Here is a 14,690-nt window from a genome sequence, read left to right as displayed (position 1 = left end):
AAGTGGTTATAGCCTTGGCATTTAAGACATCTTACCGGGTCGGTCTTGCACTTCTGCACTTTCACTCGCTTGTTTGCCACAAACATCCCCATGGCTATGAGTCTGTTCGCTTTGCAGGCGTCGTTTACTGTGAGAATGATGTGAGCGCATTTTTGACCTACCGCCCGTCGCGATACTTTCTTTGCCCATCGCATCGCGACGATGGTACCTTCTTCGACTCGGTTGGCCTCCTCCGTCTCTTTCACGAAATCTGCGTCTTCAGGCTTGGCTGACAGAGGCGCACCCATTGCAATCAGCTCGTAGGTGCGCTTTCTAGTGGTGACATCTTCGCCTAGCTCCTTGCACAGGTTGCTGCGGTTTTCCTCTACCCTGATCCACGCCGCTCCGTAATCGGCGTCAAATTCGATGAGTAGCCCACCGTTTCTCTGTTTGATTGCAGAACGAATACGCACCGTCCCTTCCGGTTCCAGCATCTGCAGAACTTTGTTGATATGATCCTTTGCCTCGCGATCGCCCATCGTGCTTATTTTGGAGTCCTTACCTAGGCCCTCCAACATTGTCTGTCGTGCTCGTATGCCGTGGCGAGCAAGCAGCCTTGGGTTTGTGGCTATGTTGGACTGGACGATCACTTGACTGAGCGTGGGTAGACCCTTCATGAGTGCCTGACTATAGGCCGCCCCTGGGTTCAGGGTTTGCTGAGGCTTCGCGGTTGAGGCTGTCTTGACTAGATCGGCAGTCGCTTTGTTGATCTCCTCGAGTTTTTGGTCCACCTTCTCCTGCGCGTGTTGTACTAGCGACCGGATTTCGTTCGTGAATGTGGCCAGTTCCTCTCCGAATCCGTCGTGATAAGTCTGCGTTGCCAGCGGGATCTCCATTTCCTCTAGTAGGAAGGCCAATCCTCGCATTGCTTGTATCACTATCGGCGGCGTTTTGTTCGACATTTGCGAGATCTGGAATAAGCAAGCGGCGGCCCGGTGTGCCGTCAGACCTTGTCCCGCTGGCACCAGGAGTTGGTGTTCCTCGAGTATGGATCTCCCTCCTTTGGCATCCTGGACCTGTTGGAGGTCTTCGTTGACCACCGTTCCTTTGCTCCGCGATGATCTCTCAGTGTTGGCCTGGTCGTTTTGACCCGGGGTAGGCGGATTTCCCAAGGTTGTCTTCCTGGCACGAGCTGTGCCGGTGTTGACATTCATTTGACAGATTAAGTTGGCGTGGGTGTTTTGTTGTGAGAATTGGGTGTTTTGTGTACTTTTAGGTACGTTTTTGTGTTTTAGATACTCTACTCGATTGCTTGTAACCCCTGGCAGTCTTTTCTCGCGCTCTAAGTGCGTGGGAAAGCAGCTGAAGGTGGTGGTAGCGGATCAAGGAGCGGTCCAACCCGCCATTATTCCTCAAATAATCGCCTTATTGCATCCTGGGATGACTTTCCACTTACACAGCCATCTGGTCCACTCACTGATTTTGTGGAGCGACTCAATAGCGAGCTCTCGCCAATGTCACGGGACCCCCCTCGTCATGTTCTCGGAGCTAATGTCTCAAAATCAGGAAGGCTCATTATCCACACTGCAAACGACACTGGAACTGCTAGAATAAAAGCTCGCCCGATGACTATTCTTCAAGCAGCTCAGGCCTCCGATTGCTTTCCTAATTTTGATTCAACTATTGGTGACCCACCCACAGTTCACTCGGATGTGCCATGGCATGGTATAGTGGTCCATGATCTCCCAGCCGATTCACTTCGCGACTCTTTCGACTCCGCCACTCCAAAAAACAGCATATGGTCATTACTTGAAAACGAGGCAGGGGTATCTAGGCAGGATATCCGAGGGCAAATACGGGCTCTTTGTCGCGATGGGGAGGAGTTCCAGAAGGACCGACTTTCTATTCTCATTAGGTTTGAAGACAAGAACATCACAGAACGGCTCTATCACTCTGGCATTTTTCTCTTTGGCTCCTGGTGTCGAGTCTCTCGATATCGGGAGCGGAAGAGGAAACCTCAACCTTCAACTCCAACTCTAGCACCCCACGCAGAAAACACCACGCCGCAATAAATGTTAGTAATCTCTCATAAGCAACACTTTTTATTCCTTTACACAGTACACATGGAACAGTAGAATTACAACCTATATAGAGAAACTGTAATGGTAGTACTAAGCCAAGGGAGGGGCCCACCCCTCAGAGGCTATAACATAAAATAAAAAAAATAAAAAAAAAAAAAAAAAAAAGAACTTGGCCATCCCCAATCAAAGGCCAAAGAAGGGGCATCCAGGAAAAAGGTCTGCGTGATTATATTCAATTTTTATTCAACGTTTGACTCGGCGATTCGTGTAATCGACTTACAATATTTTTCCCGCGGAACTTGGCAATTGAGTCAAATAACTGCGTAAGCTCTTTGTCGGTGATACCTTTACTCTTCTCTGTTCTTGCAATATCCGTAGGACATATTATCGAGGTGCCTTCGCCCGTGCTGCCTCCGTAACTAGAAAAGAAAACGACTATTCCCTTGGTTCGATCGACTGGTTCCCGAAGGGATCTCAGCTCTGCCAGAATCGCCTCTTTCGTAGCATCTTTGACCACCTTTATGTCGCATTCTCTGCCATCTTTGTATTCCTTGTTAAGGAAATTGTAAAGGTCGTCGGCATTGGTGTCCCCTTTTGCGTCAAGAAAAGGGTAATACTCGTATTTTCCTATCCCAATCAACCTGACAACTAGTGGAGGAGGTTTGGCCATTGTTGTAACGGTGTGTAAGGAGCTGAAGTGGTAACTCGACTAGAGGTGACAATGAAGAGATGATTAGGGATGCTCAGATGCAATTGAACGTCGCTTAAAGTTTATTCTTTTCAACAGACAACATCTGGTCATTTTCATTGAGATGACGAGGTCATAATCTATATCAGCTCTCATCTACACGCTTTATGTGATTAATTATGCCTACCGACATCATTGCGATCGATGAAAATTGAATGCTACATCCATGAGCTGGCATTTGACTCTTCTATGAAGCCTCATCTATTCAAATGATAATAGTATCCCCTGTGAATGAGTGAAACAGCAGAAAAAAGCACCCTTGTGACTGTCGGACTGCGTGCTAAAGAAACAGATGTCTTCCATTCATCCGAACTGACAAAAATAACCGGAAGTTGCATTGTGACATTCTATATGCCGTTGTTGATCAGGAGGCGTGTACGGTACTGAAAAAGAACTTTGTTACATCAGTAAATCCGGATTTTTGGAGGTAACTCAACGTATTGTCCTGCCAACCGGATGTAGCATCAAAGTGGGCTGTAGACAGTATAGCGTCATGTGTCATCGGCGGGATGCTCCGTTGAGCTCTGTAGCATTCCAACATTACTACTGCGAGCTTTGGATTTTCCTAGCTATCTCTATGTACAATTCCAGACTTAGGAGAGTTTGATGTCCAATGTGATTGGTCTCAGTAAAGCTCTTCAATCATATCAAGCAATAAAATGTACATTTTTAAAGGCAATTAAGTGTCTATTTACAATGTAGTATCTTGACCCTATTAATGATCCTGACATTCTCGTATGAGATCCTGCCCATTACTAAGAAAGTGTAGAAACAAAGTAGTTATCACTGTGACTCACCTCTACCGTTCGAATATGAATCTGGCCGTTGGCTATAATGGACATCCCTTGGGTCAATATGTGCTCGGGGCTGCCTGAGTCTGCATCCCGAAGTGTCTCCTCCTAGTTATCTTAAGCAAGAGTATCAACTTGAAACTTGAAGAAACAGAAAACTCACGGCTCGTGCTTTGAGCCACTGGTCACCCTCGGTAATCTTGGCTTTAGCCAACGATAGTAACCTTGGGTCCAGGGTGGTCCAGTTAATTTCATTGAAAAGGGCCAGGATGGCCAGTATCAGCCTGTTCTCGGTCAAAAGGACCATTTTTTGGGTCTGCTCAACTAACTGAGCCATTTCCAAGTCGTATTGCTGTCTTTGAGAAGCAAGTGAGGCGGCCTCTGGGAAAGTTGTAGGATGTATTAGATCTGGGAAAGTAGGGGCCAATACTTCTGCTTCGATTCGTAAAATTTCCTCATAGCTGATGATTTGCATGGTGTGTGATACGCTCACTTTGTCGTAGTTGGAATTCAAGCTGAAAACAAACTTCGCGGGTATAAAAATTCTTCAGGGGTTCTGTATACGTAAAACAAAGTTCTATAGATTTTTCTAGGCTAGTCTAAGAAGATGCCTATCTAACTGAATGCGGGAGGAGCGCGCGTAGTGGTGGCAAGCAAAAGAGTGATTATTGAGAATGCGTACTACATGGCGCGGTCGTGAAAGTTGAAACTTATTGAGACTATGTGGCAGTTGCAGCACTCTCACCAAAGGCGCATTTGCCGACCCAGAGTCGCCATTGCAAGGCTTGTGCGAGGGCACGTTCGCAGCGACCAATTTCACGAGGTGGGAGACCAGATAACCTTGCCCAAGCACGGTTAGAATAACACTTTTCTTGTGAAAATTTGGAGGCCAGGATGAGGGATGCCAGAAAGGCTCTACGGGGACACAGGAGGGGAGATGGCAAAGAAAGGGTGGTGGAAAGAGGAGCCGTTGAGACCTGCACATCTACGCTGGACAGAGAGTCTTGTGGATAGATGCACGATTCAGCCAGATCTTGTGAACCAGAATCGGCAACACGGAATGTTTGCATAGAATTGTCAATAAAATTATTGATGATGTTGATCTTGCCGGAGTTCTCAAGAGCAGTAAGCTCAGCATCCATCGCCAGCTCTTCTGGGGTAGCTTTCTGAATACTGCTTTTGGGCTGAGCATAAGAGCGAATGCCGATGTTTTCCTCTTGCAAAATCTGTGGGACCTTGGGACGAATGGATTCTAGATAACATAGTGCTATCTGCAGTACGTTTTTAGATGTCCTTGAGTGGCGAAGGACTTTATAAACAAAAGACTTGAGGGGTAATATCTGATCGGATTTGGTGCCCGAGGCAAGCAAGAGGGTCGGGGAAGGGTTATGGCCGGATACGGAGGGATGACTGTTGTGTGGATGTATTGGATGTGTATGAGACGCTATGGATTGCAAATCGGAAGAGATCTGCTTGGAAGTTGGACGGGAATGAGTAGGAGGAAAAGAGCTACCCCCTACTTTGGCGGGGGGTAGGAACACGGAAGGAATATCCTGAGGGTGCCAGATCTCGGACAAGGTGCTGACAGCTTGATCTGCAATGGAATTTAAAAAATAAAGTGAGTATCTCCGGCAAGGTGGGCGCTAATTGAGGACAGGACAGACCGGCAAGCCTTGAAAAAAATTTTTGTTTAGAAGAAGAGGCGCTCTGGGAAGAATCCTTTGGAATTTGCGCAGTGGTGGGTGGAATAGATGAGTGAGAACGACTTGATTCTGCAGAAATGAGACGGATGGAGGGGTATTTAGTAGGTAATGATACAGAGGCATGGCAGGTATGGATTGTGGGAGAGAGGCCAATGCTTTCCTCTTGCAAATTTTGGGAACCTTGGGACGAATGGCTTCGAGATAACATAGTGCTGTCTGCAGTATGTTTCCAGATGTCCTCAATCCTCAAAGGACTTCAGTGGGTAGAAATAGGGAGGGAATGTCTTGAGGGCGCCAGATCTCAGATAAGGTGCTGACAGCTTAATCTGCAATGGAATTGAAAAAATAAAGTGAGTATCTCCGGCAAGATGGGCGCTAATTGAGGACAGGACGGACCGACAAGACTGGAGGCGAATTTTTGTTTAGAGGAAGAGGCACTCTGGGAAGAATCCTTTGGAGTTTGGGCGGTGGTGAGCGGAAGATGAGCGAGAACGACTTGATTCTGCAGAGATGAGATGGATGGAGGGATATGCAGTAGGTGACAATGATACAGTGTGAGAAAGCGGGACTGGTGAGAAGCGGCTGTTGATATTGATCCGAGTCGTCTTTGTGTACAACGAGGCCGGCGTGTTGGGTGATAATTTGAGTGGCAATGTGCATTAGGGATTGAAAACTTTGTGGGTTTCCTGAGGTGGATATGTTATGATGACAGGGCCAAATAGAGTTCTTTGTCAAAATATTTGTTTAATCGGAACTTGGTGCTAGTGGAATGACTGTTATGTGTAGTAAGGCTTCGCCTTGCCTTCTCGCCCATCTGAGGGACCAGATCAACCAGGGAGCGTATTTGATTCAATGGTAAAATTCCACCCATAATGATGTTATCTGTATGTTGACTTCGTTTTAATTTATACATGCCGGTTATTGGCTCTGGGTAAGGTCCACGGATCGCAGAACCTAGAGACTGTGGCTGATTTAAAACCTCAAAACGTTGGACGTATGCGAGAAATCTTCCAGTAATATCGGGAGACACAGTACTGGGTGTCTCTCCGACAATGCGAAAAATAATACGAATGTCGACGACAGAATGGCCTACAATATTGGCTGGTCAACGGGGTTCGGAAAAAAGTCACAAAGAAGTACTACCTTGAAGCCCGCTGCGAGGCCACTCCTCAGATTCATCCACGTTTATGATTGCTGAATTGAAGTATCCAAAAGGATGTTTGTTAGATGGCGGATATGCATTAAGTGTGACTGCCTCCAGGATCTCATGAGGGTATTGGTACGCAGTCGACTGTATACGGACCTTATGCCATACCTCAAGTTTTGAATACGGCAACGGACAACCGGGAGGAGAAACACGCCTGCCAGTTATCCCCTTGATGTGATAACCTCAAGAATTGGTCTGTCTCGGATTTGATTCCTTATTGATGAGTGACACATAATCGGCAATTGCTGGTCGTAGGTCGGGAATTTTAAAAATGCTCGCAACCTCGTCGATATGCAATCTTTTGGAACTAGCATCCCTAGATAAATGGGCAACAACGTTTTTGCTGCAAGAAAATGTTCTGTAGGGGACTGGGCCTTCCAATACGCTACGCTCATAGAGACTAGCTTTGTAGAAGTAATCCACAATGCGATTGGACTTTGCTGATTGAAAGGTTGTCATCGGCATGATTGTTGAAAGAAGTTCTGACGTTGTGTCCATCACAACCTCGCCGTTTTCCTCCCCCTCATCCCCCTCCTCCTGCTCCTCCTCATCCGTAATTGTTGCAGAGTGTATAGCCCGAAAATCGATCCTCATTTCTCGTATAGCTGTAAACAAATCGAAATTGCGCAATTTGTCACGACGATCAAGGTATTGACAAACTTGAGGCTCGTATCTTTGATTATTGCTAGAACTGGAAGGGGCTTTGACCACCTCGATATGTGCATGCTCTGTCGTGTCTGCAGACCATTGGATTGCACATCCATTTAGTCTAATTGCGTGTACTACACTTTGCAAAAACTCGAGTTTTGGAATATAGAAATTATCGATTGGGTTGTTTTTTTTACCTCGACGTGCTCCCGCGTCAAGAATGGCTTGTTTATTGGCATGGAAATCTTGCAGTGCCTGCTCAATTCTGAGACACATTGCCTCGGAGATTGTTTGAGATTGTGCGAGATACCGAAAGTCCATCAGAGACCGGATGGCTAAGATAAAGGGTGTACTGACTGTGTCTGCAATGAGAGCAACAATGTATCGCTGAACGTCCCGATGTTCCCTACCGGTCACTTGTTTCAAGGAAGAAATCCCTTCCTTGAAGTGTCGGAAACCAGTGCGGTGCTGTAAAATTGAAAATTGAAAATCCAATTCGGAACCTCCGACTGCAGCAATGCACCATTTTGCATCATGATCCCAGAACATCTTGTGCCAGTGATGAAGGGGTTCAGGCGTAAGGAATGCAGAAGGATCAGACAAGGGCCAATCTCTCCAAAACGGTAGGTGAACCCCATTGAGACAGTGCTTTTTGCTTTCTTTTAGATATGGTTCGAGATGATTAGGGGGCTTAACATTGTTGATGGCCATGATGGTATTGATTGTATGATCTGCAGTTCGGGAAGGGTGGCGAAAGGAATCCCCAAACGTCTCGTATTGTGCCAACGTCACAGAGGATGTGGATCCTGCGACGCAAGCCGCCAGAGCAGATTCTGGAGTATCAACAATAAGGGCAGCAAGCGGTGTAAAGCAGAAACGATTATTCCCCAATGCATCTGCCATGGTGGTTCCCACCCTCGCAGTTTGTTTGACCGATTCTAGAGCAATGTCCATGCACTGGTGATATAGCCGTGCTGCCATCATCCCATTCACAGCTTTGGAGCGATGAAGAAACTTTGGTATGGGAAGAAGAACAAAAAGAAGGAATAAATGATTTGACGATTTGTTTCTAACGTTCATCATTATGTTGGCAATGCTGATAAGGCCAGGGTAGGCGACACGGCCTCCGGTCATGTTGGAAATGTTGGTTTTATCCGTGGAAATAATAGGAGGTACAAGTGTTGCTCCTTTTGGGAGCTGGTCCTTGGGAATCTTGTTATACTGTCGTCAAACTTGGACAAAGGCATTGCTACTAACCTGCATAAAATGCGCAATGTCACCGCTAAACCACTCAGTGTATACCCGCATCATCTCGTTGCACTTGTCGAAGAGCTTGAATGGGCTAAAGTGCATGCTATCTTGGAGCAAGGGACTGATAAGAAGCGCCTTGATACATTCCAATCCATCGCGGTAAAAAAGCGTTAGCTGATTTTTGCTTGGTATTTCTGGTATGATCGTTTGACTCTTCCACTGCGGACCAGAGGGAAGGATCTCTGCCCGGTTGCGTAGATCTTTTGCCGACTTGTAGGACAAGTTGAGTTTTTTTATCTATACAGGATCGACTCAGCTGAAATAAATAATGATGGGAATGTACGCTCAATTACCAGTTCAAGTTTCAAAAAATCATTCAGCATTCCTACGCTCATGTCAGAGCGAAGTAGGAACAGGGAGAGCTCCCATTCATCTTTCGAGGCAAAAGGATAGTACAAATTTTCCGCCCGCTGGGGTTCGAATTGATCCTGTTTGAGCTGATCCATGAATGTAAGGCCTGTTCCAAATGCTCTTCCAGCCCCGTTATAATCCTCCTTCACGTACGGATAGTTGTATTTTGATGCCTTGGGGGGTGGGTCATCTTCCATCTCTGATGACGCGCCAAGAAAATTGTCGATATAGTCCACTTCCATAAAATTACCAATTTTGGGAGAAGGGTCTCGAGATACGGGGGTTGCTGATCTAGATGTAGAGCTTGAACAATTGGACTGAAAATGCATAACGTTCTCATATTGAAAACGACATGCCGATTTTGGTTGATTGATGTGATTTTGGACATCTGCATGCTTAGCAAATGGCTTGTTGCATCAAGGACAACGCACACAGATTTCCTGAGTTCTCTTGCCCTTGCCCTTTCCCATGTTGAAACAACGACTCATACAAAAGCAAAGATACGAAAAAAAAACTAATAATGTAATGTTCAGTAACGTGCAGTGGGTCTATAAATGTTATCTGATTATGTCTCCGTTAATACAAACAAATTTCACATGGGTTAGTATTCAACCAATCCGTAGTACAATCCAAGGAGGGCTTCGGAAGAGCTTTACTGTATATACGCACCAGAACAAAGACACTAACACATTTTTTGAAGTGGGTGGAAGAAGCATCAACAAACGTAAGTTAGTTGATTTCATTGACCTTGATGATAAATTCAAACGCACAGCAGTTACAGTAAAGCCAGAAGCTTTCATCCCAGCGAGAATTTGCGTATTGGTCTGGCGATACGAGCAGCACACAACTACAGATAATAAAACAATCGTCATTATGTTACAGGACATACACGCCTTTCAGTACTAAATAAAACATGGCATGTATGTAAATCAAGATGTGTGTCAATGTGTTGTACAATATCAAAGTCGCCGTCGTTTAGAAGGCGGAACAGACTCTGATTCTGATGAAGAGATAAGCATTTGCGACGTAAAGGCATAATCGAACACACGTACTCGGATTTGTGCTCTCCAGCTTGACTTTCATGCCATCCAGATACAGTTTATCCCTCACACTCGTACCAAGTTCCAGAATCTCCTTGGGAGTTCCTAGTTTGTGACGTGGTTAGTGAATATCCAAAGGCAGACACTGGTCCACCTACTTAATTGCGTTGAGGAATCCGCACAGGCATCACAGTCAATGAGAGTGATTACGGGTAACTTGAGCATCTTTGGGACCGAGGAACGAGGAAGCTGGTCGATACTGCGACATATAACCTTGTTCAATTCTCCGCTGCAGACGCCCTGAAGCTGGACAAAAAGCAAACTGGTGTCGGTACAGCAAGGGGCACCACCAATGTTGTTATGTTTGGCTTCTGCGTCGTAGGCTAGAATCATACGGGCATAGCGGCAAAGTATCATTTCATGGAACTTTTCTGTCGCCATGATATTTTGTGCATCCTTGTTTTTGTCCGTCTCAATCATGTAGTGGATGGACTTCATGCGATGACATAGCCACTCTAGAATAGCCAAGGCTTCGCCACGGGCAAAGATGCACGCCTTGCGCTCTTCGTCGCTCAGGCTGTTGGTATCCCACCGCATCCATGCGTCTAACTGTGCCGAAGTCTTGGTGGAGAACATCTGATCAGGATTTCGATAGGTCTCGTAGTCGAGCGCATTTGCCAAGATCATGCACACGCACAGAGCTATCAAGCTCGAGTATCCGGACTGCGTACTGTAGAATGGGACATGGTACATTTCATAAAAATCTGAGAGAAAATAGAAGAAAAGAATCAGATATCTTGTAGGAAACGGTAAAAAACCTCATACCTTCTGGGTCGCTGTCACCTTCAACCAAAACCTTGTAGAACCAATGTATGGTTTGCTGCAGGAAAAATCGGGACGTTGAATGATTCGTATTCGTTGCCCTGTATCCAGCGGTAAAACAGTGAATGATTCCTGTCAGGGTTTCTTCAAAGGAAGTGGAGGAGTAAAAATGTCCGCCACGGCAAACCACTGAGGAGATAGAATACGCCATATGTAGAGTATTTGGTCTCATGAAGCTGTTTTTCAAAGTAGCGTCAATATAATCAAATGGGTAGGACATTCAAAAATCACATACAGTTCTGACTGGTTATCGAGAACAATCGCCTCGTAAATCCAGTCTTGGTGGTGCGTTTCCCCGTAATCCAGCTTGTCTCCCAGAAATACACGGCGGTCAGAAGAAAGGTCAACATCCAACCGTCTGGGATACATGATAATCCACAGCTTCAGTCCATGAAGAGGTTGGATGAAGGAACAGAAACCATTGGCATCGATATGGATATCTGAAAATGCCCCCTCTGTAGCTACGAGTCCCCACGACATATCACCAAATGGGACAGGGGTACTATACTTCCAGCTACCAGATGTAGCCCGAAGAGCAGCCGCCTCAGTACTCAAGTCAAAAGAGTGAGCGCCTGCATGAGGTAAAGGGATGTCAAGGGCATTGAGGATCTTTCCTCTTTTGCCTTTCATCCTCGCTGCTTCCATGACCTGAGAGAGGGACCCACGCTTAATCCTCTCGATGGGGTTAGACGACATGGTCGACATATCTGTTACGGCCATTAGCATGAGACGCAGAAAGAAAAATCAAAACATCGAAGAGGAAACACACCTTGGATTGACCTGGTGCTCGTCATATCACCCATATGGCGACGTACCTGGCTGTAGAACTCGTCGGAGCAAGTTGAAATAGACTCCTCTTGAGAAGGAGACATAAGGACGACGTTCCTTTCAGAGAAAGACTCCATCAGATACATGGATTTCGTGGTGCTGCGGTCGAATACCGCAAAACATGATTCTTCGGGACGTGCTATGTGCAATGGAACTCCATCGACGTAGTCACTCTCGACCAATTCCAGAACCCTTTCAACACGATCCACGTCGGCTTGACTCTTGTTTGGAGAATAAATAAATGACGAAAAAATCAATATCGAGAATGACTTACATGGGCAACAACGCAGAAACTTTTAAGTTGGCCATGACCGTTGTAGGTGGACCAAACTTTGGTGCCATACACCTTCTCCGGAGTGCTGACGACATCAAGGGTGGTGTTGCTGTCGTACAGATCGATATCAATACACAGGTCGTCGTCCGAATCAAATGTGTCGGTAGCCTGCGTCGGCTTGCGTTTGGGAGGCCGCTTGGAAAGGCCCTGCCGGCCCTTCCCTTTCCCTTTCTGAGAGGAGTCAGCCGTGGTGTTTTTGCTCCTGTTTATCTGGGAAACAGGAGGAATCCTCAAAATAAGAGGAGCAGGAGGTGCGTTCTCCCCCTCCTTTTCGCCTTGGCTGTCTTCCAATGTATTCCTCTCCATGTCTGAGGAATCATTGTTTTGCTCTGGGCCTACCCCCTCTCCATCGACCGACATTCTGTCCTCCTGGACTGGTGGAACATCCCCTTGCCCCTCCTTCTCGGTCTCATTGTCCGACGAACTGTCGTCTGGCCTTTCCTCCTCACCATCTTCTGACATTCGGTTCTCCTTGTCGGGTTGTTCTCCGTCTTGCCCCTGCTTTTCGCCCTCGTGAACTTCCGACATACGATTTGCCTCGTCAGAAGACCCTTCAGCTCCTTGTCCAGCCCCGCCGTCTCCCAAATTTTCTGGACCATTGGTATGTGGACCATCCTCCATTTGATGGTCGACATCAGCTTGCTCCGGATCAACGTTCATCTCACAATCCCCTGCAGTTGAGGGCCCAGTATTCTCAGTCTGAAGTAGACCAGATCCAATATCATCACTCCGCGGCAAACCAGGTTGCTCGTCCGTGGGCACATCCTTGCCAGCCACCGAAGATGTGTCTTCCGGAGGCTGTATATCTGAGGTAGGGACCGTATTGTCCCCGTTCTCCTGTTGACCCATGCTGACATCCTTGCCAGCCACTGAAGACGTGTCTTCCGGAGGCTGTATATTTGAGGTAGGGACCGTATTGTCCCCGTTCTCCCATTGACCCATGCTGACCATTTCCGTCGTGTCCACTTCGTGATCATCGTCACCCTCCGCGTCTGCGTCGGACCCTTCACAGGTGGTTTTTTCACCATGATGGGAAACGGTCTGAAGTTGAGCTGTTTTAAACGGATTTAAATCATGTAATTGACGCAGACTTTGCTTATAACTTACCGTGTGGTTCAGTGCTGCGCCTTGCTAGGTTAGAATTTGCTGTAACCTCGGCGCTGCTCGTTGACGCTGGCCAATTATTAGTTTAAATTGTTATTTTGTTACAGTACGTAGAACACACATATGAAAAAGTGAAACGCGGGATCTTGTGCAATTACCCGCTCGCATTCCATCCAGCAGTCTGAGATAACAAGTTTATATAAGGCTGACTGGATGTCGCAATTTTGCGCTGCAATGATTTTCCAAATTTCCATCTCCACTTCACGCAGAACACGGGGGCGACAATTACCAAGCGCTTTTGAGGCCTAAAGGAGTGCGTTAATCCAAGTTAAACTGGGAGGATGTGGATACACCTACTTTAAGCAGCTGCTCCCGGTCACATTTCTTAGAATACCAAGATTTATTCACAAAAAGAAGGATGGGGGATATGAAAAGGGCGACATGCAGAGGAATTTTTAAATGAGATGGCGTGACCTCTGAGAGGAACAACGCAGCATCAGGATGGCCGCTTGCACTAGGGTATGTTGAGCAGATTGTATCAATGAATAGAGGAAAGAAAACTTACTAGAGATTTGCAAGAGTAGCCGTGTCCGTTGGAATGTCTGGTAGAACGTGTTCATCGTCCTTCATACCGCGCATTCCTGACAAGATTTGGTAGTGTAGCGAGGCGCAGTACACATTCCCGATTTTTTTCCCCACAACACCCTTGAAGTGGTTACGCGCCAGACAGAGTAATAGCGTTGATTCCGAGGGCCCGCCCTGGGTGAAAGCGGATGACGGCGTGTCACTGATAGAAGGGGTGTTGATGTTTCTGTGCGACTTAGAGTCGGCTCTGAGGATGCGCTTCCTGGCAGAGCAGAGCATTGCCGGCCAGTCCTTCAAGTCATCTACAAGCTACAATAATTGTTTGAAAATTAAGAATTAACATTGAGTGACTTCATGATCGCATACCTTGAACCGTGAAAATATTTCCTTAGTTCCTGTGCTGGCCTGTATTTCATTCAGGGGCACGGTCACCGGCAACGATGGTCCAAAGGCTGCTGGCCACAACGCTACGAGATCGAGTAGACGGTATGCTGCAAATAAGCTACCCACCTGCTCCCATGTAGCCGAGGTTACGCAGGGTGTCTCTACGATGCTGTTCTAAAGGGCAGCCAAGCTTTGCCTATACTTGATGGCCGCTCGCATGCTCGATGATGAAACATCGTAATTCAAAAAGGTGAAGTCCTCATATCGTCGGAGGAAATCCACCATCCTCTACAGAAACTTGATATTAGTACCATAAATGGCAATCCAATTAAGACCTACGCGGAGTGGGTGCGACTCTAGCAACATGTTTTCCAGAGTCTGACGAACGACCTGCGTTTCGAAGGGAAACGCCAGAATTTCTTCAGCTTGGAGTCGGGCAACGGGGGAAATCTTCTGGGCTTGCACTACAAAACTTCAACGTCTCACCCTGCATTCTATTTCTTTGGGTACTTACTTTTTTTTGTGTGTTTTTTTCTGGTGTCTCAAATTTTCAACTAGATGAATTTTAACTGAACGAAAACTATTATAGAGTGTCTAGAGTATTGTCTATGTCTATTTTATTAGAATGTATGTTAAATCTATGGGGAGGGGTACTACGCTATGACGAACGGAAAGAAAAACAATCAAGTTGGAAACACGCTATTTCCGGAGCGA

The 14,690-nt window shown here is 46.5% G+C and overlaps 5 protein-coding genes across 5 annotated transcripts; 1 reads left to right on the top strand and 4 right to left on the bottom strand.

Moving 5' to 3' along the window:
* Positions 1 to 1,493: 1,493 nt before the first annotated feature.
* On the top strand, positions 1,494 to 2,051 carry JR316_0011508 (uncharacterized protein; the record flags this gene model as incomplete). Its single annotated transcript, XM_047897162.1, has 2 exons — positions 1,494 to 1,861; positions 1,895 to 2,051. 2 exons carry the CDS (start codon positions 1,494 to 1,496, stop codon positions 2,049 to 2,051), a joined length of 525 nt encoding a protein of 174 aa, XP_047743571.1.
* Positions 2,052 to 2,150: 99 nt separating this feature from the next.
* On the bottom strand, positions 2,151 to 2,730 carry JR316_0011507 (uncharacterized protein; the record flags this gene model as incomplete). The annotated part of the gene is made up of 3 exons (XM_047897161.1): positions 2,151 to 2,182; positions 2,230 to 2,278; positions 2,341 to 2,730. The coding sequence occupies 3 exons, from the start codon at positions 2,728 to 2,730 to the stop codon at positions 2,151 to 2,153; spliced, it is 471 nt and encodes a 156-aa protein (XP_047743570.1).
* Positions 2,731 to 3,523: 793 nt separating this feature from the next.
* On the bottom strand, positions 3,524 to 4,074 carry JR316_0011506 (uncharacterized protein; the record flags this gene model as incomplete). Its single annotated transcript, XM_047897160.1, has 3 exons — positions 3,524 to 3,553; positions 3,606 to 3,707; positions 3,763 to 4,074. The coding sequence occupies 3 exons, from the start codon at positions 4,072 to 4,074 to the stop codon at positions 3,524 to 3,526; spliced, it is 444 nt and encodes a 147-aa protein (XP_047743569.1).
* Positions 4,075 to 4,318: 244 nt separating this feature from the next.
* JR316_0011505 (G1/S-specific cyclin pas1) lies at positions 4,319 to 5,962 on the bottom strand (the record flags this gene model as incomplete). Its single annotated transcript, XM_047897159.1, has 4 exons — positions 4,319 to 5,193; positions 5,264 to 5,556; positions 5,621 to 5,628; positions 5,699 to 5,962. The coding sequence occupies 4 exons, from the start codon at positions 5,960 to 5,962 to the stop codon at positions 4,319 to 4,321; spliced, it is 1,440 nt and encodes a 479-aa protein (XP_047743568.1).
* Positions 5,963 to 6,692: 730 nt separating this feature from the next.
* Positions 6,693 to 14,112, bottom strand: JR316_0011504 (uncharacterized protein; the record flags this gene model as incomplete). Its single annotated transcript, XM_047897158.1, has 17 exons — positions 6,693 to 8,171; positions 8,232 to 8,378; positions 8,415 to 8,705; positions 8,762 to 9,110; positions 9,709 to 9,721; positions 9,872 to 9,964; positions 10,018 to 10,623; positions 10,685 to 10,917; positions 10,977 to 11,448; positions 11,511 to 11,790; positions 11,844 to 12,955; positions 13,011 to 13,076; positions 13,129 to 13,312; positions 13,365 to 13,521; positions 13,573 to 13,901; positions 13,959 to 14,059; positions 14,103 to 14,112. 17 exons carry the CDS (start codon positions 14,110 to 14,112, stop codon positions 6,693 to 6,695), a joined length of 5,922 nt encoding a protein of 1,973 aa, XP_047743567.1.
* Positions 14,113 to 14,690: the final 578 nt, after the last annotated feature.

Source organism: Psilocybe cubensis, chromosome 11 (assembly GCF_017499595.1).
Source record: "Psilocybe cubensis strain MGC-MH-2018 chromosome 11, whole genome shotgun sequence".
NCBI classification, from domain to species: domain Eukaryota; kingdom Fungi; phylum Basidiomycota; class Agaricomycetes; order Agaricales; family Agrocybaceae; genus Psilocybe; species Psilocybe cubensis.
The sequence above is the reverse complement of the archived record's forward strand: the minus strand, read 5'-3'. Positions and strand labels throughout refer to the sequence as shown.